The sequence below is a fragment of the Gymnoscopelus braueri genome (genome assembly GCF_963280865.1).
Source record: "Gymnoscopelus braueri genome assembly, chromosome: 1".
NCBI classification, from domain to species: domain Eukaryota; kingdom Metazoa; phylum Chordata; class Actinopteri; order Myctophiformes; family Myctophidae; genus Gymnoscopelus; species Gymnoscopelus braueri.
In genome coordinates, this window is record NC_137603.1 from 7564359 (window position 1) to 7591572 (window position 27214).

The 27214-nt window shown below is 40.9% G+C and overlaps 2 protein-coding genes across 2 annotated transcripts in view; both read right to left on the bottom strand.

Moving 5' to 3' along the window:
• The window catches only part of tspan4a (tetraspanin 4a), a gene marked incomplete at its 5' end in the record, with an annotated part of 303305 nt that overhangs the window by 251782 nt on the left and 24309 nt on the right, over positions 1-27214 (bottom strand). The gene's annotated exons all lie outside the window — the stretch shown is intronic.
• On the bottom strand, positions 713-8311 carry LOC308078272 (kelch domain-containing protein 3-like; the record flags this gene model as incomplete). The annotated part of the gene is made up of 3 exons (XM_080419393.1): positions 713-1573; positions 6473-6559; positions 8270-8311. The coding sequence occupies 3 exons, from the start codon at positions 8309-8311 to the stop codon at positions 713-715; spliced, it is 990 nt and encodes a 329-aa protein (XP_080275519.1).

Here is a 27214-nt window from a genome sequence, read left to right on the forward strand (position 1 = left end):
CGTAGCCCTACGGTCCGCGGTCTTTTCGCGCTATAAATGTCCGGGTTCACTTTCGGAATTTTTTTGATCCACTTCCGTTTCCGGTTTGATGACCGGAAATATAATTATTTGGGATCCGGTTTTGACGATCACGTCCGCCCTCGTTCTACAGACGAAACTGAAACTCAATTCTCTTCCTGTAGTTTTTTCTCCTCGCATTTCACTGTTTAACGTAATCCGCTCTAACTACAACATGGATGCCCCGTTTGACACGTGGATTTCACTGGGAGATACGTTGAGATGTCGCGGATGTAAACAGACCGTGTACGGCTCAATCTTAAGGATTTTAACACGATCTATGGCGACATGAAAAAAACAAAAAAACAACAAAAACACCTTGGCACTGGTGAGTACATTATGAGATTAACCTCTGGCGGTCGATGTGTTAAATAAGTATTTTTAATTATTTTAACTTTTTTTTTTTTTTTTTTTTTTTAAGTATGAAAACATACATGAAAATAAACATGAAAGCAACAGAACAACAATTCAAATACTTTTTCACACTCCTCCAAGAATCCGGCAAAAATATATCTCTTAAAAAAATTACAACATTCTTTTTTTCCCCCAGGGTCCACAGGGAGGTGTCCCGCAGTCCGGTCCTGGACCGCGGTCCGCCTGTTGAGTACCCCTGCTATACGGTTTGTTTCTCTTTTTATAGGGCTATGTTATGTTTTCAGTTATTGTTGGTAGTCATAGCTGCCAGTTCCCACCTGATGTGATGTGTGAGTTCAGACTGCTCCACACCGTACTGAATAACTGCTAGCTTGCATAAAATCTTCAGATTAGGACTCAAATCTAAGATATACACGTCATTAGGTATGCTGTATCCTCCAAAGAGTACGATACGATCTCCCACCATGCAACAACCCATCCAAGACATCATCCTACACGGGGCTTTCCCTTTGGGCTCAACCTTCTTCCATGAGATGGTCTGTGGATTGAATTTCCAGAGATCATTGAAGGCCCGGTTGCAGTTGTCGCCACCAAATATGTACAGCTCTCCATTGTAGGCAAAGGCTGAATGACCACAGCGTCGTTCTGGAGGACGCTGTGCAGAAGGTGTGCTCAGCCAGCAGTTGGTCTCTGTGTCAAACACACTGATGTTGTTGTAGCAGACCTCCTGGACCCCCCCGCCCCCAAATACAAACATCTTTGTCCCGATGATGGTGGCAGAGTGACTTGTTGATCCAGGTGCTGGAGTGCCTCTGGTGTTAATTAAAGACCAGACCATTGTGGTGGTGTCCAACTTGTAGATGTCATTAGTGCGTCCAGTCAGTTGGGTCCATCCTCCATGAATATACATGACGTTCCTCAAGACACAGGCTGAGTGGTACTGCCTAACCTCTGGAATATTACCAGAAATATTGGGTTTCGACCATCTGTGGTTGTCAACATCAAATGCATAAAGCACGTTACAGTAAGGAACTCCCCCCCAGATGTAGACAATTTCTTCTACCAGAACAGCTGTGTGGCCCGTGCGCACGAAGGGAACCTCAAGGTGATGTTCTTGTCTTCTAATTGTCTCTGGGGTCAACTTCCTCCAGCGTAGAGACACTGTGTTGAAGATGTGGACTTCAATCTGATCCCTGTTCTTGTTACTGTAACTGCATCCTTCAAATGAGTACACCTTGTGTCCGACTACCACAGCAGCTTGGTGGTAACTCTTATGTCCTCCTTTCAGATGTAACGTCCACTGAAACATTTCACACACCAGCACCACTGTGAATCAGTGCAACTAATTTACAGAAGAAGGTATAAGAAGGAAGGGTAATTTGTTTCCAGAAGTTCCTGAATGGTGTTGTGTTGCAAAATGCAATAACAACATTTATAAAAGGACAATTACATCTGATGTAATAATGATGTTGTGATATCATTGATGACATCATTGTATGGAATAGCTAATGACATTACTCAACCTGAATGGCTATTTTAGCTAAATCTATGATCTGAATTGTGTCAGTAATCCATATTTAGGCATAGTGTGATAAAAAACACACTATGTGTGTGTGTGTGTGTGTGTGTGTGTGTGTGTGTGTGTGTGTGTGTGTGTGTGTGTGTGTGTGTGTGTGTGTGTGTGTGTGTGTGTGTGTGTGTGTGTGTGTGTGTGTGTGTGTGAATGAATGACTCCTCTCAAGAATGAACAGCTTAAAGTTTAAAGTCTCATTCCTAAACCAATAATGTGATGCCCAGCGGTAACGGTAGGACACACAAAGGAGACTCTTGTGTCTCCTACTGGAACCGCTGCCGGTCATCAAATTATTGGCTTAAAAAAATATCCATGAATTCAAGTCTCTATTGGGTGACTAATCAATAGGAAACATTTTTGGGGGGTGAACTATCCCTTTAAACCGTTCATTCTTGCAGGCAGGGTTGCCAGATCTGCTTATTATAATTTCCCCGCAAGATGTTATTTGAAAATAGCCGATCTACAAGCTCGTGAGCTTGTAGATCTGCTATTTTCAAATGGCTGATGTATATGTTAAAGTGCTCATGTGGCCCATAGTTGCTTCTTTTGGGCTGGTTTTCCTAGACCTGGTTGCTTGTTTCTCTTACAGAATCTGGCAACACTGCTTGCACCACAACAGCTTTGTTGTTGTAGCAGGGCTGACTTCAGACCATTATCCCGGCCATTTCAAACCTTATTTGCCTCAATTACGATGAATGAATGTTTTCCCTTTTGAGTGAAAATAGTCGACAATTCTCCTACTGGAGTCTGTCTGCTGTGGAGAGATGCTACACAGTAAGATACGGGCCATAATGGTCAATGTGAGTCATCCTCTCCACCACATCCTGGCATCAGACCGGAAAAGCGGCCGCAAGGATCTGTTCCGTTCGATGCCCCGCAAGCAGGGCCGGCCCTAGGGTTTTCGTGGCGCTATAAGCAAGATTTTATTTGGTGCCCCCCCCTCCCCCCAAACACCCCCATTATAAAATCTTTATGTCATGAGATAACATTTTTTTATATTGAATATTAAAATAATAACGCTAGTTGTTTGATCGGAGATACATGACATAATTACAATATGAAAAATCTAAAAAAGTTTGCTTGAGACGGCGCGCCTCCATCGCGGTCCAAAACTATACGGTTTGTTTCTCTTTTTATAGGGCTTTGTTATGTTTTCAGTTATTGTTGGTAGTCATAGCTGCCAGTTCCCACCTGATGTCATGTGTGAGTTCAGACTGCTCCACACCGTACTGAATAACTGCTAGCTTGCATAACATCTTCAGATTAGGACTTAAATCTAAGATATCCACGTCATTATGTATGCTGTATCCTCCAAAGAGTACGATACGATCTCCCACCATGCAACAACCCATCCAAGACATCATCCTACATGGGGCTTTCCCTTTGGGCTCAACCTTCTTCCATGAGAAGGTCTGTGGATTGAATTTCCACAGATCATTGAAGTCCTGGTTCCAGTTTTTGCCACCAAATATGTACAGCTCTCCATTGTAGGCAAAGGCTGAATGACCACAGCGTCGTTCTGGAGGACGCTGTGCAGAAGGTGTGCTCAGCCAGCAGTTGGTCTCTGTGTCAAACACACTGATGGTGTTGAAGCAGACCTTCTGGACCCCCCCGCCCCCAAATAAAAACATCTTTGTCCCGATGATGGTGGCAGAGTGACTTGATGATCCAGGTGGTGGTGTGCCTCTGGTGTTAATTAAGGACCAGACCATTGTGGTCGTGTCCAACTTGTAGATGTCATTAGTGCGTCCTCCAGTCAGTTGGGTCCATCCTCCATGAATATACATGACTTTCCTCAAGACACAGGCTGAGTGGTACTGCCTCTCCTCTGGAACATTACCAGAAATATTGGGTTTGGACCAGCTGTGGTTGTCAACATCAAATGCATAAAGCACGTTACAGAAAGGAATTCCCCCCCAGATGTAGACCATTTCTTCTACCAGAACAGCTGTGTGTCCCCTGCGCACGCAGGGAACCTCAAGGTAATGTTCTTGTCTTCCAATTGTCTCTGGGGTCAACTTCCTCCAGCGTAGAGACACTGTGTTGAAGACGTGGACTTCAATCTGACCACTGTTGTTATAACGGCATCCTTCAAATGAGTACACCTTGTGTCCGACTACCACAGCAGCTGGGTAGTAACTCTTAAGTCCTCCTTTCAGATGTATCGTCCACTGAAACATTTCACACACCAGCACCACTGTGAATCAGTGCAACTAATTTACAGAAGAGGTTGTAAGAAGGAAGGGTAATTTGTTTCCACAAGTTCCTGAATGGTGTTGTGTTGGAAAACGCAATAACAACATTTATAAAAGGACAATTACATCTGATGTAATAATGATGTTGTGATATCATTGTGTGATGACATCAATGTATGGAATAGCTAATGACATTACTCAACCTGAATGGCTATTTTAGCAAATCTATGATCTGAATTGTGTCAGTACTATGAGATCAAAGTAATATTTGGGCATAGTGTGATAAAATAGATGTGAATGAATGAATGCTCTCAAGAATGAACAGTTTAAAGTTTAAAGTCTCATTCCTAAACCAATAATTTGATGCCCAGCAGTTCCGGTAGGAGACACAAAGGAGACTCTTTGTGTCTCCTACCGGAACCGCTGCCGGTCCTCAAATTATTGGCTCAAAAAAAATATCCATGAATTCAAGTCTCTATTGGGTGACTAATCAATAGGAGAAAAAAAATTGGGGGGGTGAACTATCCCTTTAAACGTTCATTCTTGCAGGCAGGGTTGCCAGATCTACTTATTATAATTTCCCCGCAAGATATTATTTGATTTTTTTTCAAATAGCTGATATATATGTTAAAGTGCTCATGTGGCCCACAGTTGCTTCTTTTGGGCTGGTTTTCCTAGACCTGGTTGCTTGTTTCTCTCACAGAATCTGGCAACACTTGCAGGGCATCGAACGGAACAGATCCTTGCGACCGCTTTTCCGGTCTGCCAGGATTTTTGGGTGAACTATCCCTTTATGTGTCATGCCACCTCGTGGCCCATCCCTCATGGGATTATATGACACCCTTTCAGACAGCTATTCAAAATTTAAAATGTCATACACTGGTTACCGGTATTGCTGATCATATACAAACATATAACAAAATAACAACACATAAGGTACATATCCCGTACTGGCTGTACAAAGCCTTTTTCCTCAAGTCCCAAGCTTTCTCCAAGTAGTTTTCCAGTTTAACCCAAAAAAAAAAAAGCATAATTTTACACTTCAAAAATAGCAGATCTACAAGCTCATAGCGCGGCACCGAGTGCCACGCTACGAGCTTGTAGATCTGCTATTTTTGAAAAATCATGAACATCGTGAAAATGTGTGGAAATCTTTGCATATATATTGTTTTCAATCGAGCATTTAAACTCAAATCTTTGCTTCTGGGGGGTCCCTGGAACAAAACATTTTGAGATGGGGGTCGGCAATTTTTGGGGTCCTTGACATGAAAAAGTTTGAGCACCACTGATATAGAAACATAAGTTTTTTCAGAAAACTGTTGGGATTTAGAAGACATTTGTAGAATCGGCTTCAGGTCTTAATGGGTTAAATACATCTTTTTCAAATAAACGGTTAAGAAGTTGTGAGTCATTGATATCCAACATATCAGCATACTTAATATTCTCAAACAACTCTTCTCGGACCCTCCAATAAAAAGGACAATACAAAACTAAATTATGCTCATTTTCTTTTTCATTTAGATCACACATTTGGTAGGTTTTTTTGGCAACCCAACATAGCGACCTTGTTGTATGCCTGTATGACCTATGGGATATCTGAATGTCCCCTCTATCTATCTATCTATCTATCTAACTATCTAGCTATTTATCTGTCTTTTGTCTGTGACACCATTGTACGACAAAGTATAATACTGGGTTAAGTGGTTAAACAGACGTTAGTCGAATATAAAAATATTTATATATATATATATATATATATATATATATATATACTGTATATCATTGATATGCAAGAAAGAAAACAAATTATTGAAAAATAAACCCGCTTCTCGATTATTCGTTTAACCTACATGAGGAATATTGAGTCGATTATTGATTCTAAATGTATTGAGATTTATAGAAGATATTTGGTGTAGAGGGAAAAGATGGTGGCCTAGTATACATCGGCTATTTTCGCCGAACAACACCATTGTACAACGAAGTATAAATCAGGCTTCACAAACACTATCTTTCCGTGAGTGTTTGTCTGCGTGTGCGTGTGCGTGTGCGTGTGTGTGTGTGTGTGTGTGTGGGTGTGTGTGCTTGCGTGCGCGTGTGTCTGTGACACGAAAGATAGTCTAATGAATCACTAACGACTAAAAACGATCAATCATGGTGCATGGAGATGAATCACTCTCCTCCACATATTCACTCACTGAGGAAAGGAAGGTCATTTCCACAGGAACAAACTGAACCAATCAGATCTGATCAAGATAGCGTCTTTATCTGATACACAGGGGTTGAGTTTGGACCAATCAGAGGGCAGCGCCCCAGGGTGCTCTCTGCTGACTCTGGACATTGGGAGCGGGTCGGGGTTTCTCTGTCGCCGTTCGCACATTCACATGGATTTAACCCGTTAACTCATTGACTGCCAGAGTTAAAACAGAGTCTGTAGAGCTCTGCCTTTGCCAGCGATTCAGAGCGTTTTTACTGACTGAAAAATCATAGGATATTTTTTCTTCACAAAGATCCACCCGCCGATCACTTTAAAAGACGTAGCCGAGTCTTGTAGAATTGGAGAAAAACATTTGTACCGCCGCGATAGTCCATTCCATAGTTATGGACAGTTGAATGTGGGTTGTTTTTGCCAAAAAGCAACAGAAAGCTGAGAAAAAATTTTTTTTCGAAATCCTTTACACATTAGATTGGACGGAGCTGGGTTTGTCGTGATCACATTATTCCCGGGTCTACCGAACAGCGCCCTCTAGCACAAACCATTGAAAACACCACACACTCGTCAACTGGTCATTGGCAGTGTGGACCATCGGGCCAACTAGACCATGAGTTAAGACCGGGAACACATCTGTTATTTTAGATCTGAACCACTTTAACCATTATCTTATACTTTGGCTATTCAAAAATAGCAGATAGCTCATAGCGCGGCACCGAGTGCCGCGCTATGAGCTTGTAGATCTGCTATTTTTGAAAAATTATGAAAATGTGCGCAAATCTTTACAAAAAAACATATGTTGTTATATCAGTGGTTCCCAAACTTTTTCATGTCAAGGACCCCCAAAATTATATGTATTTGGCCGCCGATCCCCATCAAAATATGTCGTTCCAGGGACCCCTCAGAAGCAAAGATTTTAGTTAAAAAATGTTGTTTAAAAAATATATATGTATTCAAAGATTTGCACAAATGTTCAAGATTTTTCAAAAATAGCAGATCTACAAGCTCATAGCGTGGCACCGAGTGCTGCGCTATGAGCTTGTAGATCTGCTATTTTTTGAATAGCCTAAGTATAAAATAATGGTTATAGCTAAAAATCTAAAAAGACACAGAATATGCGTTAAGGATGCTATTACGCAGCTTGGTTACAAATGGGTTCTTGGTTCATATTTGGAAGCCTCTCTAATGTCCATAAATTAGCCGTGACAGGCCTGCAATATTGCAGGAATGCCCAAGCCAAGAGCTAAGGCATTGGCTAAAATCTGTAATTCTGTGATAATTGGCAGAGAGGAGACGATGCTTCCTGTGTCCGTGATCTGTATCCTGAAACACTTGTTGTTGAGTTTCCACAAGTTTGTGCAACTACTATTGTTTGTGTTCAAGAATTTCGTCATTTAGTTTGACTCGGTTCCATTGTGAAAACAGCAGATCTACATGCTCACAATTGCTATTTTCACAATTCCTGCCTCTAATATTAGACCATTTGGCCAATGTTTAATTTTAGAGGTATTAAAAAGGTCTTAAAGGTCCTTCAATTATCACTTTAGAACTGTGCAGATACCCTGTATACACTTATAGATATCAATCTCTCGCTCTCTCTCATAACCCAATGCAGCTATGCCCAAATATGGAGTGTGTTGTCTAACCTCAATGTGTTGTCATGGCTTCAGGCGCAAACAAACCAGTCGGCTCCATATATGGGCACAAAAGGGGTCATGCCCATATATGGGCATATACTGATGACATCAGGGATCTCCATATATGGGCATAAAAGGGACGAGCACTGACAGACACAGAGAAATACAGCCTACTGTATCCTCCTATCGACAGCATTTCCGACAAGGTGTTCCGGTATCTAACCTTCCGCCGACCCAGCTCAATGAAGCCCTCGGCGCCGCTCATTCGAAAACGTCGTAGCTAATAGCACATTTACAGCCATATAGATGGCTCCCGAGGCAAAGCCTCGCCTCTGTCAAGAGCGTATGTCAATATAATTAGATTATGCTAAGCACGTCTACCTCCCCCTAATTACACTCAACATCTGCCTGTCGTAGCAGAGCTACTCCGGTATCTGTGCTCAGTGCATTAGGGAGAGTGCAGCAGGCTGACAGAAATAGTTTGTGAACGGCACGGCGTGAAGGATGATAACGCTCCATTCAGGGACAGTGGTGGAAAAGGTACTCACGATTTTTTACTTAAGTAGAAGTCCGGAACTCAGAATGTACTTGAATAAAAGCACATAAGTATTGGTATCAAAATGTTCTTAGAAGTACCAAAAGTAGAAAGTACTCATTATGCAGAATGTCCCATTTCAGTTTTCAAATGTATACAATTCATACAAATCTTTTGAAAATTGCCGAAATGTATATAGAGCTGAAGTGGTTAATGTATGTTTTGTAATGATAATCAAAATCTACAAATTAACTAACTAAAGTTTTCAAATGATTGTAGTGAAGTAAACATACAATATTTGCCTCTGAGATGTAGTTGAGTAGGGGTAAAAGAATAGACACTTAGAAATACTCCAGTAAAGTAAAAGTACCTCAAAATTGTACAGTACTTGAGTAAATGTACTTAGTTTACTTTACACCAATGTTCAGCAACTTCAGGGATATATTTCAGTGCCCTTATAAACCCGATTGGCAACGGGACTGGTATTGACCGGAGAGACCTCTGCAATAAAGGCTGTGTGTGATCTTAATCTTGTGCGTATCGGTCATGTCCGCAATTTGTAAGGTAAAACTAATATATGTGGCTTTTAGGATCCATATGGGAATGCCGTCGATCAATGTTGGAGCTCAGACTTCACGTGGCCGGCCTTGTGAGCCATCAGTCATCTGTTACTGTGGTTCTCAAGCTGTGGGTTGGACTCATGATTTTGGGGGGTCCCCCAGATGATTTGTTCTATTTGCAACATTCTTTTCTCACTCAACAGTAAACATACAGTATTATAGATATACACACGCACGCGCACACACACACACACACACACACACACACACACACACACACACACACACACACACACACACACACACACACACACACACACACACACACACACACAGAGAGTTCATAGCATATGGATAATGTCTATTGAATATTCTACTGTATATAAATACAATTACTAATTGGGCGCCAGTGGCTCAGGGGTAGAGTGGCCGGTAGAGGGGCTGGATGGCAACCGCAAGGTTCCCAGTTCGATCCCAGGCTACCCCAGAGTTAGTGTCAGAGAAGTGTCCTTGAGCAAGACGCTGAACCCCTAATTGCTCCCGATGAGCAGGTTGGTGCCTTGCATGGTTTCCTCCGCCATCGGTGTATGAATGTGTGTGTGAATGTAATGCACAATCTATGTAAAGCACTTTGGATAAAAGCTCTATATAAATGCACCATTTACCATTTACTAATTATCCCCCATATTCTCTCCATTGTTGCTAAAGGGATTTTACCCCACCTCTCTTAACCCATTAAGACCCGGAACGCGTCTGTGTGTCATTTTAAGATTTCTTAAGCTATTCAAAAATAGCAGATATACAAGCTCATAGCTCTGCTATTTTTGAAAATAAATCGTGAACATGTGTGCAAATCTTTGAATGCATATATTTTTAAAGCAAACATTTGTAACTCAAATCTTTGGAACAATTTATTTTACAAATGTTCGCTTTAGAATAAATATATTCAAAGATTTGCACACATTTTCACCCATGTTTCAAAAATAGCAGATCTACAAAGCTCATAGCGCGGCACTCGGTGCCGCGCTATGAGCTTGTACATCTGCTATTTTTTAATAGCCAAAGAAATCTTAAAATGACACACAGATGCGTTCCCGGTCTCAATGTAATAAGCTGTACTATTCTCCTCAGTAATCTCATAATTATTATCTTCTTGTTACATTGTACTGTAGGGTTATTGTTAGCACAGCCACACCAGGACTTTGCTGCTGCTTGGTACATGTGTATGAGGATGAGTGAGTGAAAAGTAAAACCCTCTTGAACCTTTTTAATCAATTTTCATTTGTATTCAATGTACAGAGAGAGAATCCAATGAACGAGCACAAGAATGGCATTACTTCCTGACAAGAGGGAGAGAGCAGCTCGTTCTCTCGCTCTCTCCGGAGGAGAGGTCAGGTGATCCATCTGAGCAGATCTGATTTTAGAAAGAGAGAGACAAAGAGAGCAGAGCCTTCTACTGACTGATTATATTCACGCTACTTACTTGCAGTGACGGAAGAAGTACTCAACTGTTTTACTTAAGTAAAAGTATCAATACCCTATTGCAGAAATACCAAAAGTAAATGTACTCATTATGCAGAGGGTCCCACTTCAAAATGTTTTCTAATGTACAAAAATCTTTTGAAAATAGCAGATCTACAAGCTCACAACACTGTTACTGTAGCTTGTAGATCGGCTATTTTCAAATGGCCAAGGTACGTAGGTCTGAAGTGGTTTTGTAATAATCAAACTCTATAAAGTAACTATAGTAAGTAGTAATTATAGTTAAGTAAACACACAATATTTTCCTCAGAGAGTAGAGGTAAAAGTATTGAACATTGGAAATACTCCACTAAAGTAAAAAACAAAAATACCTCAAAATTGTACTTGAGACTTGAGTAAATGTACTTAGTAGTAACTTTCCACCACAGCTTACATGTTTATCTACTTGAACACATACGTCCATATTCTGGGAGGGGGGGGGGGGGGGGCTTGTAGCCGATCTACAAGCTCACAACCCGACGCGTTGTGAGCTTGTAGATCAAGAGATTTGGTGCAGAGGAAAATACTAGCAGACCTAATAGAGATCCCTGGGGGACACCCGATCAGCTAAGTACATACTGTAGGGTTTTAAGTGGTTAAAAAAAAGAGACATGGTGATTGGTATCCAGACCCTTCATCCATCCCTGTTTATTTCAGCCTTGTTTATTCTCCTGGGCGATGGCTCTCTCTCTCTCTCTCAGCCCCTCCATGCATGCTGCTCTCATTTCCAATGCAAAAACCCGCACCGTGAATAATCCTCCCCTGACATGAGTAATGCTACCTCGTGCAAAATGTAAAAGTCCCTCTTTTGATAGTTCCTTTTGTTTTGATGAGGGGGGGGGGACGCGGACCCCCAAGGCCCCTCTCTCTCTCTCTCTCTCTCTCTCTCTCTCTAACGCTCGTCTCTGCCAGCCCTGAGAGGACATTTTTAATTAACATTGATCCTAACATTGATCCTTTTTTTATATCGTCTCTGTCGGTGTGGAGACCTCATATGTCCAAGACTGTTTTCTGCAGTGGTGGAAAAAAGTACTCAATCTTTTTTTACTTAAAGGATCTACACCATGCATTTAAAATATATACATTTAATATCATATTGTTTATGTCCCTCAAACGTTTTTCAAAAGGTTTGAGACTAAATCAAGCCTCAGATATACTCATTCTCTCTGGCTTATGAAGCATTTTCACCTGCAATACCACATTGTCCTGATTTGGCACGTGGCGCTACTGAGCCAGTTTGTATGCGTGTTATCTCCTGGTTCTGTGTGGAAAAGTTTTTAAAAAATAAATAAATAAATGTCGAAACTGAACGGGAGGGATCATACAAAGTAGGATAAGACGCATGTGACGTCACAGGCGGGGCAAATCAGTTTTGGCCTGTTTTGAGACCAATTTACAGAAAACCCCAGATATGCTGTGAAAGAAAAATGCACTTAAAGTATCAAAAGTAAAAGTGCTAAAATGTTTGATGCTACCCGTTGTGAGCTTGTAGATCGGCTATTTTCAAATAGCCTATAGGTATAAAATAGGGCTAAAGTGGTTTTATAATGTCATAATCTATATCTGCAAAGTAGCTAGTAACTACATTTTTCAAATATTTACCTCTGAGATGTAGTGGAGTAGAAGTAAAAGCGCCGAAAATTGGAAATGCTCCAGTAAAGTCAAAATACCTCAAAATTGTACTTACAGTAAGTACAGTACTTAAGTAAAAGTACATAGTTACTTTACACCACTGGAGTATGGAGATAGGAGGTTTCCCACCCCAGACAGAGATGATATATTACACTGTGTAGAAAGGAGAACTTTTATGCAGCATACAGTATCTTTTTAGCGGGGGCTATCCCACAGCTGAGCCCAGAGATCAGTGCCACCCAGCTGTTTATCCCATTGAGACCCGGAACGCATCTGTGTCACGTTTAGATTTCTTTGGGCTATTCAAAAATAGCAGATCTACAAGCTATGAGCTTGTAGATCTGCTATTTTTTTGAAAGAAACATGAAAATGTATGCAAATCCTTGAAAATATATCTGTTTTAAAGTGAACATTTTTAACTCAAATCTTTGCTTCTGGGGGATTCTACAGATGTCCTCTAAATCCAAAACAGTTTTTTGAGTTGCTATAATATCAGTGGTTCTCAAACTTCTTTCATGTCAAGGACCCCCCAAAATGATATGTATTTGGCCGCGGACCCCCCATCTCAAAATGTGTTGTTCCAGGGACCCCCACAGAAACAAACATTTGAGTTAAGAATGTTCGCTTTAAAAAAATATATATTTCCAAAGAATCTGCAAACATTTTCACGATTTATAAGAAAATAGCAGATCTACAAGCTCGTAGCGCGGCACTCGGTGCCGCGCTACGAGCTTGTATATCTGCTATTTTTTGAATAGCCAAAAGTATAAAATAATTGTTACACAGATGCGTTCCCGGTTGTAATGGGTTATTCATTCATTACACAGGGGGGACTCTCTCCCCGCTCGCCCTAAACTGCGGTTCCTTTGGTGACAAGGTGCTGTCAATTAGGTGCAGGGAGCCGGCTTTTCATCCCTGCGTCAGCAGAGATGGCGAGCAGGCAGGGAGGGTGGGTGGGTGGGTGGTGGAAAAAGTACTCAAATGTTTTACTTAAGTAAAAGTAGCAATAACACAAATATAAAGATACTCTGTTACAAGTAAAAGGCCTGTGTTTCAAAATGTTACTTGAGTAAAAGTACAAAAGTATTATACAGTACAAAATAAGTACAAAATATTCTTAAAGTACCAAAAGTATACTAAAACATTTGAAAATAGCAGATCTACTGTGAGCTTGTAGATCTGGCTATTTTCAAATAGCTATTTTCAAATAGCTTCAAATAGCCTACAGTAGGTATAAAATAGGGCTAAAGTGGTTATATGTATGTTTCATAATATCATAATCTATATCCGAAAAGTAACTAGTAACTAAAGTTTTCAAATAATTGTAGTGGAGTAAAAGTACAATATTTGCCTCTGAGATGTAATGGAGTAGAAGTTGGAAATTGGATATACTCAAGTAAAGTACAAATACCTCACAATTATAATTAAGTACAGTACTTAAGTAAATGTACTTAGTTACTCTCCACCACTGCGGGCGGTTAGGCAGGAGAGAGGGAGGGACGGTGGCGGTGGGTGAGAGAGCGGGGTGTGCTGGAGCTCTCTCGCTCGCTTCCATCTGCTTCACCATCTGTGGCGTGTAATAGAAGCTAGAGAGGAGAGAGGAAGCCCTGGCTGTTTGTTGTACAGTCGGAACGGCTCAGCGTCATGTCCATATGTACACTAACAGTACACCTCTACTGTACTGTAACACACATTATACCTGAGAGACGTATAGCGTCGTGTTGTGTCGTTCCTCGAACGTCTGACATAATACCAGGCGCAGCACTATCAAGCATGTTTCCCCCCCGCTCTTGAAAACATGCTGATGTGCTGTTCAGCTGTCTGCAGGCTGCAGGTTTGACAGTGATAACTCTCAAGGCTCTCTCCAATGTGAAGAGGAAAACGGTGTTTCGTTTTTTTTTTGTGTTGATGCTGTGAAGCTATAGCTTAACCCAAGAGCGGGAAAGCATTTCTGTCATTTTAAGGTTTCTTTGGGCTATTCAAAAATAGCAGATCTACAAGCTCGTAGCGCGGCACTCGGTGCTGCGCTACGAGCTTGTAGATCTGCTATTTTTGAAAAATCTTGAAAATTGGCGCAAATATAAAGAATATATATATATTTAAGGCAACATTTGTAAAATAGTTTTGGTTCCAGGGATCCCCAGAAGCAAAGATTTGAGTTATAAATGTTCGCTTTAAAAATACATATATTCAAAGATTTTCACACATTTTCAAGATTTAAAAAAAATTGCAGATCTACAAGATCATAGCGTGGCACTCGGTGCCGCGCTATGATCTTGTAGATCTGCTATTTTTGAATAGCCAAATACATCTAAAATGACTGATATGCGTCCCCGGATTGAATGGATTAAAGGATGACTTAAGACTACTAGGCTGTGCTACTGTCACACACCGAAAATAGCCGATCTACAAGCTCACACTGCGGCGCGTTGCGAGCTTGTAGATCTGCTATTTCCGGCACGCGACATGGTACAGAACCAAGTATATATCAGACTAATGAATCCCATGGAGGCTCAGTAGTCCACAGTAAACATAACCTCATACATACACCATGACCATGGGAATTAAAGTAATGTATGCATGAAGGACGTTTGGTACGGGTCCCAAGGTCCTGTGGGGCCTTGCGCACAGGAACCACTCTGCATTGCTTCCTCTCCTCCGTCGACCTTTCTTCTCTGTGAGATTGTCTTACCAATTCTGGGAGTTTTGTTGTCCCAGATAAAAGCTAGTTATAAGTTGGCTATGGCTTTAAAAAAAATGATTTAGGTTGAAAGATTGGAAGACACTAGACCAGGTATAAAAACTTAGGAAAGGTAGTCATCTTTACACATTGCACTCTTCCCGCTAAAGATAGAGGCGATTGTTGTTCCAACGTTGAAAGTCAGATTTTAAATTTCGTTGCTGTCTGGCAGAAACCGCTTTTGCCTTTTTTTTTTTCATAAATCAGTGCTATTGAACACCCTTTACGTCTGTGTGTTGATTAAACAAATATTGAACCAATGAAAAGTATTAAAAAGTGCTTCTGACTAAAGCCAATCTGGGAACCCATCGCCAACTGAAAATGAAAAACAGCGCCCTCTGCTGTTTGTTCTATGTCTGTTGGCTCTGGGCGGACGATAACGTAACACCAGTGCACAAGGAAACCGGTGTTTGTGATGCGCCTTCAGCGCATCACTTCCGGTTGGTGCGACTATTCATTCCCACTAACAATATTTCTACACGGAACACTAACACCACTTCTCCCAGAGAACATGGATCGTTTTGGTTATAAGCCCACTTGTTTCTATGATGAAAGAGCAAGTTAAAATGTGAATATATTTCCGTGGTTTTGTCTGCTCCGCGGACGCTATTGTTAAATTAGTTTCGGTTTGTTTCGAGGGGGAAAGATCGACGGACATGTGAATCCCGCCCACTACATGTGATTGGGTAAAGCGCGGCCTACTTCCTGATCTGAATGCGCACTCGTTATGACGAACCTCCCCGACAGATTCCAACGCAGTGCAGAAGCTGTTCTTGAGAGATTAGACTAAAGCAGCTAACTCCATTGGATCCTCAAACTTTCTGCCAAACCAGCTAAGTCCACCAAAGGGGGGTGGAGTTAACTGGTTTTGCTGACTCCAGGCTCCACCCCCTTTTGACCTCCAACCTCATTGTGAGCTTGGAGGTCCATTCAGCTGTTCAGCTTATCAATGATGAACAAAACCTCCTAACTATTTGTTTTTTGGTTTTTGTCATTTCCTGAAAAATGAACATTTTGGAGTTAGCTGGTTGCTGCCGGACAGCAGAGATTTGTTATCAATAGTACAAAATTGTCTTCGGTATAACATAAGCTAAGCTGAGCTAAGCCTGCTACGTTTCTGAACCAAAACAATTCACCTGGGAGGGGTTGGGGGACGTGGACAATGATCAAGTGGTGTAGGAAAAGGATGTAGTGCCACACACACCCACACACACACCCACACACACACACACACACACACACACACACACACACACACACACACACACACACACACACACACACACACACACACACACACACAGACCAACCCTCTGATACACGGCTAGACTCCTGGAGAGCCATGCTATGTAAATAAATAAGTGGTGGGACTTCAAAGGGAAGACACATAAGTGTATGAGTGGCCACAAGGTAAGTGTCACATCCACTGGAGGAGAGACAGGAGACAGCAGTGTTGTCTCCACTGGACCATTGAATAGACTACAGGCCAGACATCTGTCAATGACATCATCATCAAGAGACAGCCATGCCCAGAGGTTTTTATCTCTGATAAATGTAACAGTCCACTCATCCATAATGATTTGTACCAGCAGGGAAAAGGTGCACTGAACCAAAGACAACTTTCTGTTTCATGCAAATATAATGGGAAATAAAGTCAGTGAATTCTTATCTGATCTTGAGCAGAATACACCAATTTAAAACGTTAATGTTGCTGTGACATTTTATTGGACTCGGAACACAGATTATTGTAATTGCTCCGGCATGATATCTCCTCGGGAAAAAAAACACTGTCTGTCTTCTCTCCACCACCTGCAGAGTGTGAGGAGACACACCAACCAACGCTATGCAATTGTTTGTTAACCCGTTAAAACCGGGAACGCATATCTGCGGATGAAAACTATCATCTTTGCTAAATCCGGTGTATTTACGTCTTGACGTTCATTAATATGCATTGTCCTGTCCAAATAAACAAATGAATGAATAACCACTTTAACCATTATTTTATACTTTGGCTTTTTCGAAAATAGCAGATCTACAAGCTCATACAGCGCCACTCGGTGCCACGCTATGAGCTTATATATCTGCTATTTTTTTTAAATCATGATTTTTTTAATATATATATTTTTTTTTAAAGCAAAAATGTACATATTCAAAGATTTGCACACATCTTCACGATTATTTTTTCAAAAATAGCTGATCTACAAGTTCATAGCGCGGCACTTGGTGCTGCGCTATGAACTTGTATATCTGCTATTTTTGAATAGCCTAAGAAATCAAAAAAATGACACCGATTATTTCCCGGTCTTAATGGGTTAAGATAATGCCATTTCCGCCAGAGATGTGACTGATTATGCAATTTCGAAGCTAATATTTCTTCCGGAGAGGCCAAATGATCATTACCACCAGGTGTAATGAAATTCTGCCCACCTGTTCTCCAAGTTACTTTGCGAACAAAACAAATTGACAAAATGGGGCGAAAACATAACCGACTTGTTTTGTGGAAGGAAATAGTCAGGTAAAATGTTGTCTTGTGAGAAGAGAGGGCCATAGAATTGTTTAACAGTCGTTTCGGCACACCCACGACCACATACATAATGCATTGATTTTATTAACAACATGAACCCTAGCGTCGCTATTTCCGTGGCAAACTTTCGGCGGTAACAGAAATTTGTGTGGAACTATGGCAAGTAAAAAAAATTAAAACAGTCATCGAGGTGGGTGTGCCACCACCATTTGCAATCTACTTTCCATTCTGGGGAAATTAATGACTCAAAATACGAAGGGCTGAGGGAATTTTGATTTAGTTTCAGTCATAGCCTTTTATTCATATTAAATGTTTTAGTTTTTGTGTAGTTTTAGTCGACTAAATATCATAAGATTATAGTCGACTAAATCTACAGTCGATTTAGTCGACTAAAATGTATTTTGGCGGTGCCTTGATGGCGTCATAATGGCTGATTTTACACTTGGTTGCATGCTGAAAATAGCAGATCTACAAGCTCACATCGCGTCACATCGCGTCGCAGCGCGACGCGTTGTGAGCTTATAGATCTGCTATTTTCAGAGCGCAACACCCGAGTGCGACCAAACATAAAATGACTTATCTTTTAGTTCTACTGGATCTCTTCTCCACTAGTCGCCCCCTAACATTATTTTTAGTCTAGTTTTTATTTGTTGACGAAATTGTCAATATATTTAGTCTTAGTTTTAGTCATCGTAGCTTGGTTTTTATTTCGTTTGTATTTAGTTTTCGTCAGTGAAAAAAAGGTAGTCGAAAACCATTTTTCGTCATAGTTTTAGTCGACGAAATCAACACTGGTCTGGAGTCTTGTGTCAGTAGCTGATGAGATAGAAGGCAGAGAGTACAAACAGAGCAGAAGCAGCACATGCTTGTCTCTACAAAGCACTGATGAGGCTTGTGCCTGGAAAGGCTTCCTTCTCTGGCTATAAAAGGGGCAAAACATACAAACAGAGGTTCACCTCCTGGAAGAAGCCCTGAGGTGCATTTTACAAGTGCCGTGTGTGTGTGTGTGTGTGTGTGTGTGTGTGTGCGTTTCAGTGCGTGTGCAACTTTCTATTCATAGGGTGCTGCTCATTAAAGCACATTTATTTGGCTTAGCTTGTCATCCGGTGCATGCAGGAGGAGCGGTGGTGCTTCCTAGAGGGAGAAGAAGAAGGGAGAGACAAACGGGGGAGTTTTGAGGGAACAAGCAGACAGAGGGCCATGCGGAGCCAATGCCCTGTCACCACTGTCACCGTGGTGACGCGTCACAACGCTGACTAAACACACACACAAGCATTACGCACGCGCACACACACAGGTTTGTATTACTATACTTGTGAAGACATCGACATTTTAGGACGGCATTTTTTATGAATGCCAATCTTAGGATTTTTGTGACATTTTGAACTTTAAGCCTAGAGCCGAAGAATAGCCGATCTACAAGCTCACAACGCGTCGCGCTGCGACGCGTTGTGAGCTTGTAGATCTGCTATTCTTCGGCGCACGCCACTGGCACGCAACTACGTTATAAATCATGGCTTACTCTCAATTCCAACCCCTAAACCTATTAAACCTCTAAACGCGTAATCCTGATCCTAACCCCAATCTGAATGTTTTTCTAATTGTAAAACGCATAAAAAAATCAATCATAAATCAACCATTGTTCTTGTGAGGACCAGGAAAATGGTCCTCACAAGTGTAGTAACACACACACACACACACACACACAACTGCCTCCCTCCACACAGCCCCCTCAGGCTGGAATAGTGATTAGAAAGTTGAGACTATAAAGTTCTTGTCATCTTCTGAGTGTGACTACGGCTAATAATATTCAAGAAGGGGAAATGATAAAATATGCCGCTATTAATTCGACATTTTAGCCTTTGTGAAAGTGACGTTTTGATGAGCCCCTAAACCAAACTGTTCTCTTGGACGAGAGCGTCAGTGCCAGTCACGCTACGCGGACGTGACGCGAGGCCCTGCATATTAAACACGTTCATCCACTGAAGGAAGTATACTTCAAACGCCACTTCTTCAGAGATGTCAAGTAGCGCCTTGACACGGGACGGAGGAGAGGGGCCCAGCCCTCTGCAACACTTCTCCAGGCTCAATTATATTCTTCTTGGCGGTTATTCCACGGATGAGTTTTTCAATTAATCAAACAATCATAAAGCGTGTTTTTTTTGTATTATTAACGCATCAACATGAAACAAATTCTACTAGATGTTTCTATAATCGACTAAACGATTAGTGTGATTAAAGTAGCGGAAATAGCCAATATGCAAGCTTACAACAACGGCTCGTTCCGCTATTTTTGAAAATCTATACTTTTATTTAAACATTTTTTTATATAATACATTTCATGTTGCACTCCTAGAAGTAAGCTTCAGTGACACAGACAGACAGACAGACAGACAGACAGACAGACAGACATCACACACTCCCACTACACTACAGAGCCCAACGAAAAGATATCCTCTGAAGTCATAAATCATAAGTTCTCTCTAAAGTGATGCAGCTGCAAGCTGTAACGATGTGATTGGCTGAGGGCTCTGTGATTCCCCAACCACACATTTTACAGTTTTTGAACACCTGCACTTCTCACTTATTTTAAATGAGTTTAATAATTATGTCGGACCTTATGTGGATTTCGGGTGCTAATCTTGACTTAGAGAACAACTCTTATCCACAAGTGCCAGTCAGAGTAATAATAGCTCAGATTTGTATAGTGCTTTTCTAAGTATCCAAAGTCGCTTTATATAAAAGAAAATTAACCAGCTTTATTAAGAAAAAAAAAACAAGAATAATAAAAAGAGAAAGTGCTAGATAAGAAAGGCTAAGAAGTAAATGACATGAACCCTATAGTCAACAAACGCCCAAGGTATATGGTCACGTACTGTAGAGTATGCACGTTAGAGCCAATGAAACCAATTAAGTGCCACAAAGTAACTAGGATACCAGGTAAACATCAAACCTAGCATCTGTCTAAGCGACATGCTATCTATAGAACATTCCTGACATTTGTGGTCAAGCTAAAATTAATTAAAACAACAATAGCATGTGAACAAGTACCAGTGGTGGAAAAAGTACTCAAATGTTTTACTTAAGTAAAAGTATCAATACTGCAATGTAGAAGTACTCCGTTACAAGAAAAAGTCCGGAATTAAAAATTTACTTGAGTAAAAGTACAAAAGTATTGGTATGAAAATGTACTTAAAGTAACAAAAGTAAAAGTACAAAAATGTTTGAGAATAGCAGATCTACAAGCTCACAACGCGTCGCATCGCGACGCGTTGTGAGCTTGTAGATCGGCTATTTTCAAATAGCCTATGTATAAAATAGGTTTAAAGTGGTTAATGTATGTTTTATAATGTAATAATTTATATTTGCAAAGTAACTAGTAACTAAAGTTTTCAAATAAATGTAGTGGAGTAAAAGTAAAAGTATAGACAATTGGAAATACTCCAGTAAAGTAAAAGTACCTCAAAATTGTACTTAAGTACAGTACTTGAGTAAACGTACTTAGTTACTTTACACCACTGCAAACATCTGTTGGGTAGCAAAAATCAACACTGGTAGTAAACTGGCTTTATGGAAGAAGAGGTGACAAGAGGGTGTCCGAGGAGAGCGGAATGACGCGGCGTCTGAAGAGAGGTGAGTTTTCTGACTGCGCTGGAATCCTTGTTCTAACTCATCCAACTCCAGGTCTATAATTTGAAATAATTTATTCATTAAATATTTAATGACTGACACATGTAGACACGTTGCAAAAAAAGTTATGTGCAAACTTGCACTTTGCAACTTCAATCTCAGGCTTTTCAAATCAAGAAAGTCTCATAAAGTAACAGCCATGGCATCAGATAAAAGTAAAACAAGAAAAAACGTGTTATCAGCTGTATTTCTTCAAAAGTTAAGAAAATCCATGAATTATTAATAGCCGTTTGACCACTTCAACCCTGTTGACTGGGGTCCCCAGGGCTCTATACTTGATCCCCTCCTTTATTCCCTGTACACCAAATCTATTAGCCGGAAACAAGCTCATTGAGGGAGACCCTTGTTTACAATGATGGCAAGATCACACAACAAAGAAAGACAATGTAGACAACAATCAGGTAAAACAGTTGCATGTTGACAACAATCAGGTAAAACAGTTGCATGTTGACAGCAATCAGGTAAAACAGTTGCATGTTGACAGCAATGAGGTAAAACAGTTGCATGTTGACAGCAATCAGCTAAAACAGTTGCATGTTGACAGCAATCAGGTAAAACAGTTGCATGTTGACAGCAATCAGATAAAACAGTTGCATGTTGACAGCAATCAGTTAAAACAGTTGCATGTTGACAGCAATCAGTTAAAACAGTTGCATGTTGACAGCAATCAGTTAAAACAGTTGCACGTTGACAGCAATCAGTTAAAACAGTTGCATGTTGACAGCAATCAGTTAAAACAGTTGCATGTTGACAGCAATCAGTTAAAACAGTTGCATGTTGACAGCAATCAGGTAAAACAGTTGCATGTTGACAGCAATCAGATAAAACAGTTGCATGTTGACAGCAATCAGTTAAAACAGTTGCATGTTGACAGCAATCAGGTAAAACAGTTGCACGTTGACAGCAATCAGTTAAAACAGTTGCATGTTGACAGCAATCAGTTAAAACAGTTGCATGTTGACAGCAATCAGTTAAAACAGTTGCATGTTGACAGCAATCAGTTAAAACAGTTGCATACAGGTAGTGAGTGAACAGTTATTAAGTAATGCTAGGGTATTTAGTTTAAGATCTTGTTGCAATAGATTCCAAGAACCAGGTGCACCGATGCTGAAAGCAGTCTTTCCCGGTTCAGAGTTGGCACGAGGATTCTGCGACTAGGATTCTGATGTAACTGCGACTAGGATTCTGATGTAACATGGATGTAATACTGAACGGTGGTCATTCTGGTTGTAATTTTCACGAGTTACCGAGAAATGTCCCCTGGAAGCTTATTAGCAATGACAATGGAAACTAATGGTTTCGGCCTAGCCAGCACATGTTGACACCCAATCTTCCAACTCTTTTCATGGCTGTTTCATGGCTGCATCATTCACTGTTGTGACACTCACTTGTGTAAAGTAACTAAGTGCATTTACTCAAGTACTGTACTTAAGTACAATGTTGAGGTATTTCTATTTTACTGGAGTATTTCCAGTTGTCAGTACTTTCACTTCTACTCCACTACATCTCAGAGGCAAATATTGTACTTTTACTCCACTACAATTATTTGAACATTTTAGTTAGTTACTGTGCAGATATACATTATTACATTATAAAACATACATTAACCACTTCAGCCCTATTTCATACCTAGGCTATTTGAAAATAGCCGATCTACAAGCTCATAACATGTCGCATAGCGACGCGTTGTGAGCTTGTAGATCTGCCATTTTCTTGTAGATCTGCTACTTTCAAACAGCGCGACAGCGCACGCGCGCACACGCACACACACACACACACACACACACACACACACACACACACACACACACACACACACACACACACACACACACAGGTAATGAAGTCGTTAAGTGTCACTTTTTAGATAAATGGGGTGGGCGAGGAAATGGCATTTACACTCGTTCCCACTTGACTCCACACCGCGTCTATCCGCTTTCCCTCGCGGTTATCTGTGGGCCGTGACGTTTGTCAAGCGCTCGCGCACAAACGTGCCAAACCCCTGGCCCTGGGCCAGCGGACACATCCTGCAGATCTATAATCTGGACATGTCACCGTCCCTGCTGAGAATCGATGGACTGTGGGGGTAAGGGTGGAGGGGGGGGGGGGGCGAATTCTATTGATCTACATCAGTGGTTCTCAACCTTTTTACACAAAGTGCCACCCCGACAAATATTACCACCATGAAAAGTACCACCGTTATGACTGAATGGTGAAATACAGTAGCGTAGACCTACCACATCCTATGCAACTATGAACAGTTCACACCGGAGACACATTTACTCATAATAAAAACTTATTTTTCACAGTTGTGTATACAGTAGGCTACATTATGGTAGCACGAAAATTGGCAATTTAGGTTACTATTCTACCTTGCCATACCCAATTGACACCCCTGTGTATGTCTGTTTGTTTTTGAAAAAAGAGGAAGCAACCCATATAACAGAAATGTAAATTTCTATCCTGTGCTTCACAATTTATTTATTTTTTTGCTTGACCATGAAGGGCCGCAGAGACGCTGCGTTGGGGCCGTGTTGAGTAGCGCTGTTCTAGTATGTCACACAAAAGTAGCAAAATAGCAGATCTACAAGCTTGTAGATCTGCTATTTTTGTTACTTTGGAATTGGAATTGGAATCCTGAATTATTTTTGGGTATTTTTTAATTGGAATCCTGAAAAGCAAGATTTTTTTATTATTTCAAATGCATTTAGTTATGCTTAAGTTCACTTTATGAACTTAAAGGTAGGGTAAGTGATATTTTTTGGTTAAAACAAAAAGTATTTTTTTTAAAGGTTAAAATACTATATACTGATAGTAATCATTGCTATAGAGTGTTTGTTCAGTAACAGGAGTCTCCCCGTCTCTCCAGCTCTTTAATATACAGAAAATAAATTTTTCGGTAGGTGTCAAAATCTCAGCCAATCAGGAGAAAGTACCCATTTTTAAGCTTAATTTGTATAGTTTTCAGTTCCAATTTTGCATGCTCATTTCTTAGTGTCATCACTTCCAATTTCACTTGTTTAATCTGTATCCTGATTGAGTTCTCTGTCCTGGTTGGATAAATTTGGAAATGAAACTGAAACTGAAACGAAAATGCATTTTCTGTTTAATAAAGAGGTGGAGAGACAAGGAGACTCCTAATACTGAACAAACACTCTATAGCAATGAGTACTATCAGAATATAGAGCTATTTAACAATTATTTTAACCAACGCAAATCACTTACCCTACCTTTAAATACAAATACATTGGACATAAAATGTCATTAAACTAATGATATAGACTGAAGTAATTAAAGCGGGTCATGATTGCATGTTAAGAATTGTAAACAGCTGAAATCAATAATATATCAGTATTCTGATATTAGCCTGCGGGCCGCATTAAGTGAAGGTGGGGGCCGCATGTGGCCCCCAGGCCGCCAGTTGCCCATGTATGACTTTACAGCACTGCTGTTATGGAGCCTTAATTCACTGCATTCTGCCCTACATTACAGTAACATGTAAGCGTTCAGAGGACACGTCATGCTGTATTGTTCCTGTTGTGTTGGGTTTCACACGGCTCATCCTGCTCTACATGCAGTCATTTCCAGACCCCCTGCTGAGTGGAGATGTCAAGTGAAACGCTATAAAGCTCTGTGTGTCTTTGTTTAGACTGCAAGCAAATCCACTTTGTTTCTCTTTAGGACTGGATTTGGATTTGTGTTCAATTTTTTTCAGACAATGAAAACAGCCGATGTACAACCTCTCTCAACATGTCACGTCACGAGTCGTGACACGTTGCACATCGGCTAGTTTCAACCAGTGGTGGAAGAGGTACTCAGATATTGTACTTAATTAAAAGTAGCAATACCACAATATAAAAATACTCTGTTACAAGTAAAAGGCCTGTGTTCAAAATGCTACTTGAGTAAGTACCAAAAGTAAAAGTACTATAATGTTTGAAAATAGCCTATGCCCTTGAGTAAATGTACTTAGTAACTTTACACCACTGTTTTCACCAAGCCACACCGTCGTATACGGTGAAGTATAATCCAGGCTTCGGTGTCCAAGTGTCGAGACAGAGACGCATCTTTAGAAATCACATTTGAATCGCATTTCAAACCACCTGTGGTTCAAATCTGACAAGCAAAACATCCGTTTCTGTCTGTATTTTCATTGTTCAGACTTGATAAAACCATCTATCTGATTATCCAATCAGGATATAGGCCCAAATATGAGATTTGAGCTGCCAGTGTGAACATGACCATAAAGTCTTAATGATTCATGGTTTGTGTGAGGCACTTTGTTGTTGAAATGTGCTTCACGATTGCCTTGCCTGTAACTAAATTATTTAAAGACCAAATGAAATTGAACCGCCACCATATTATCATGAGTCTGACATACGTACGTATTTCCTACTGAAACAGGGAGCTGAGTGCTTCACAGCAAATTACAGCGATTACATTATAAAACATACATTAACCACTTCAGCCCTATTTTATACATAGGCTATTTGAAAATAGTAGATCTACAAGCTCACAACGCATCACGACGCGTTGTGAGCTTGTAGATCTGCTATTTGTTTAGTGTTGACTGAAAGACACAGCACAACATGTTCTGCCGACGATAATCTCTGCATCTTTCTGCTTTTCTTCACTTAACACATTCATTGCAAGGTATTCATTCATTCATTCATTCATCCTCCTCTGCCAGCGGTTTGACCTTATTGTCTCCGCCAGGCCGATAGGCATGGCGAGAGAGTATGTTTTGCCCCCCCCCCCGTCCGTCCGTCCGTCCGTCCGTCCGTCCGTCCGTCCGTGTGTCCGTCCTTCTGTCTGTGACCAGCTAATCTCCGCCACCGTTGGCCCGATCGCTGTGAAACTGCGCACACACACTCCCTGGATGCCACAGCAGAACCTCTGCCCCACATTTTTCAGATCAGCCTGTCATAGCGCCACCATGAGGCAGACTTTTGCAAAACATATTTTTTGCTATTACTCCTACAGATTTTGTCCAGAAACCACGCAAATCGGTACACAGTATCTCTATAGCCATGTGATCAACACGGATCTGTCTGATTTCCCATATTTCATCATGATTGGCTAAAATTGGCTTCCAAAGTTTACAGGATTGGTACATTTTGAACAAAATGCCTCAAATCATGAACGCAACATGCGATTTCCGTGAAATTTTCCACAGAGATTCCCACTTGGCCCAGGAAGAAATGCCACTTGAAAACGTTCACATCAGCCTCATGGTGGCGCTATAACAGGCCGATTCACGTTTTTAGCTATAACTGCACCAATCTGTGTGAAACTTTGCACGCACACTCCCTAGAGGCCAAGGAAAAACCTTTGCCCTGCATTTTTCACATATACCTTTTAGAGCGCCACCAGGAGGCTGAGTTTTGTAAAACACATTTTTTGCTCTTACTCCTTCAGATTCTGTCCAAAAATCACGCAAATCGGTATACAGTATCTCTATAGTCATGTGATCAACATGGATGTGTCCGATATTTCATATTCCATCCGACTTGGCTAACATTGCCTTCCAAAGTTTGCAGGATAGGTCCCTTGTGAACAAAACTCCTCAAATCATGAACGCAGTGTGCGATTTCCGTGAAATTTTGCACGCACATTCCCACTAGGCCGAGGAAGAAATGCCACCCTTTTCACATTGGCCTATTATAGCGCCACCAGGAGGACACAATAATCTACCTGACCTGGCGGAGACTTGTGCTCCGAGGAGCACTTTTTCTAGTTTTGAGTCTTTTCGATGATCCACGATCTTTTTTTTAAAAAGAGTTTTACCGGATGTAAACAAACGATGTCTCCGTGGAGAGACGAGTCTCTCTTCTTTCCACTGTAACAAAAACATTGTAACCGCGATCGTCCGTTCTGTAGTTATCGGCAGTTGAATAATATGACTCGTTTTCACCAAAAAAACTAAGTCTGGGAGAAGAAATCCGAGCTAGATGTGTTTTCCTAAA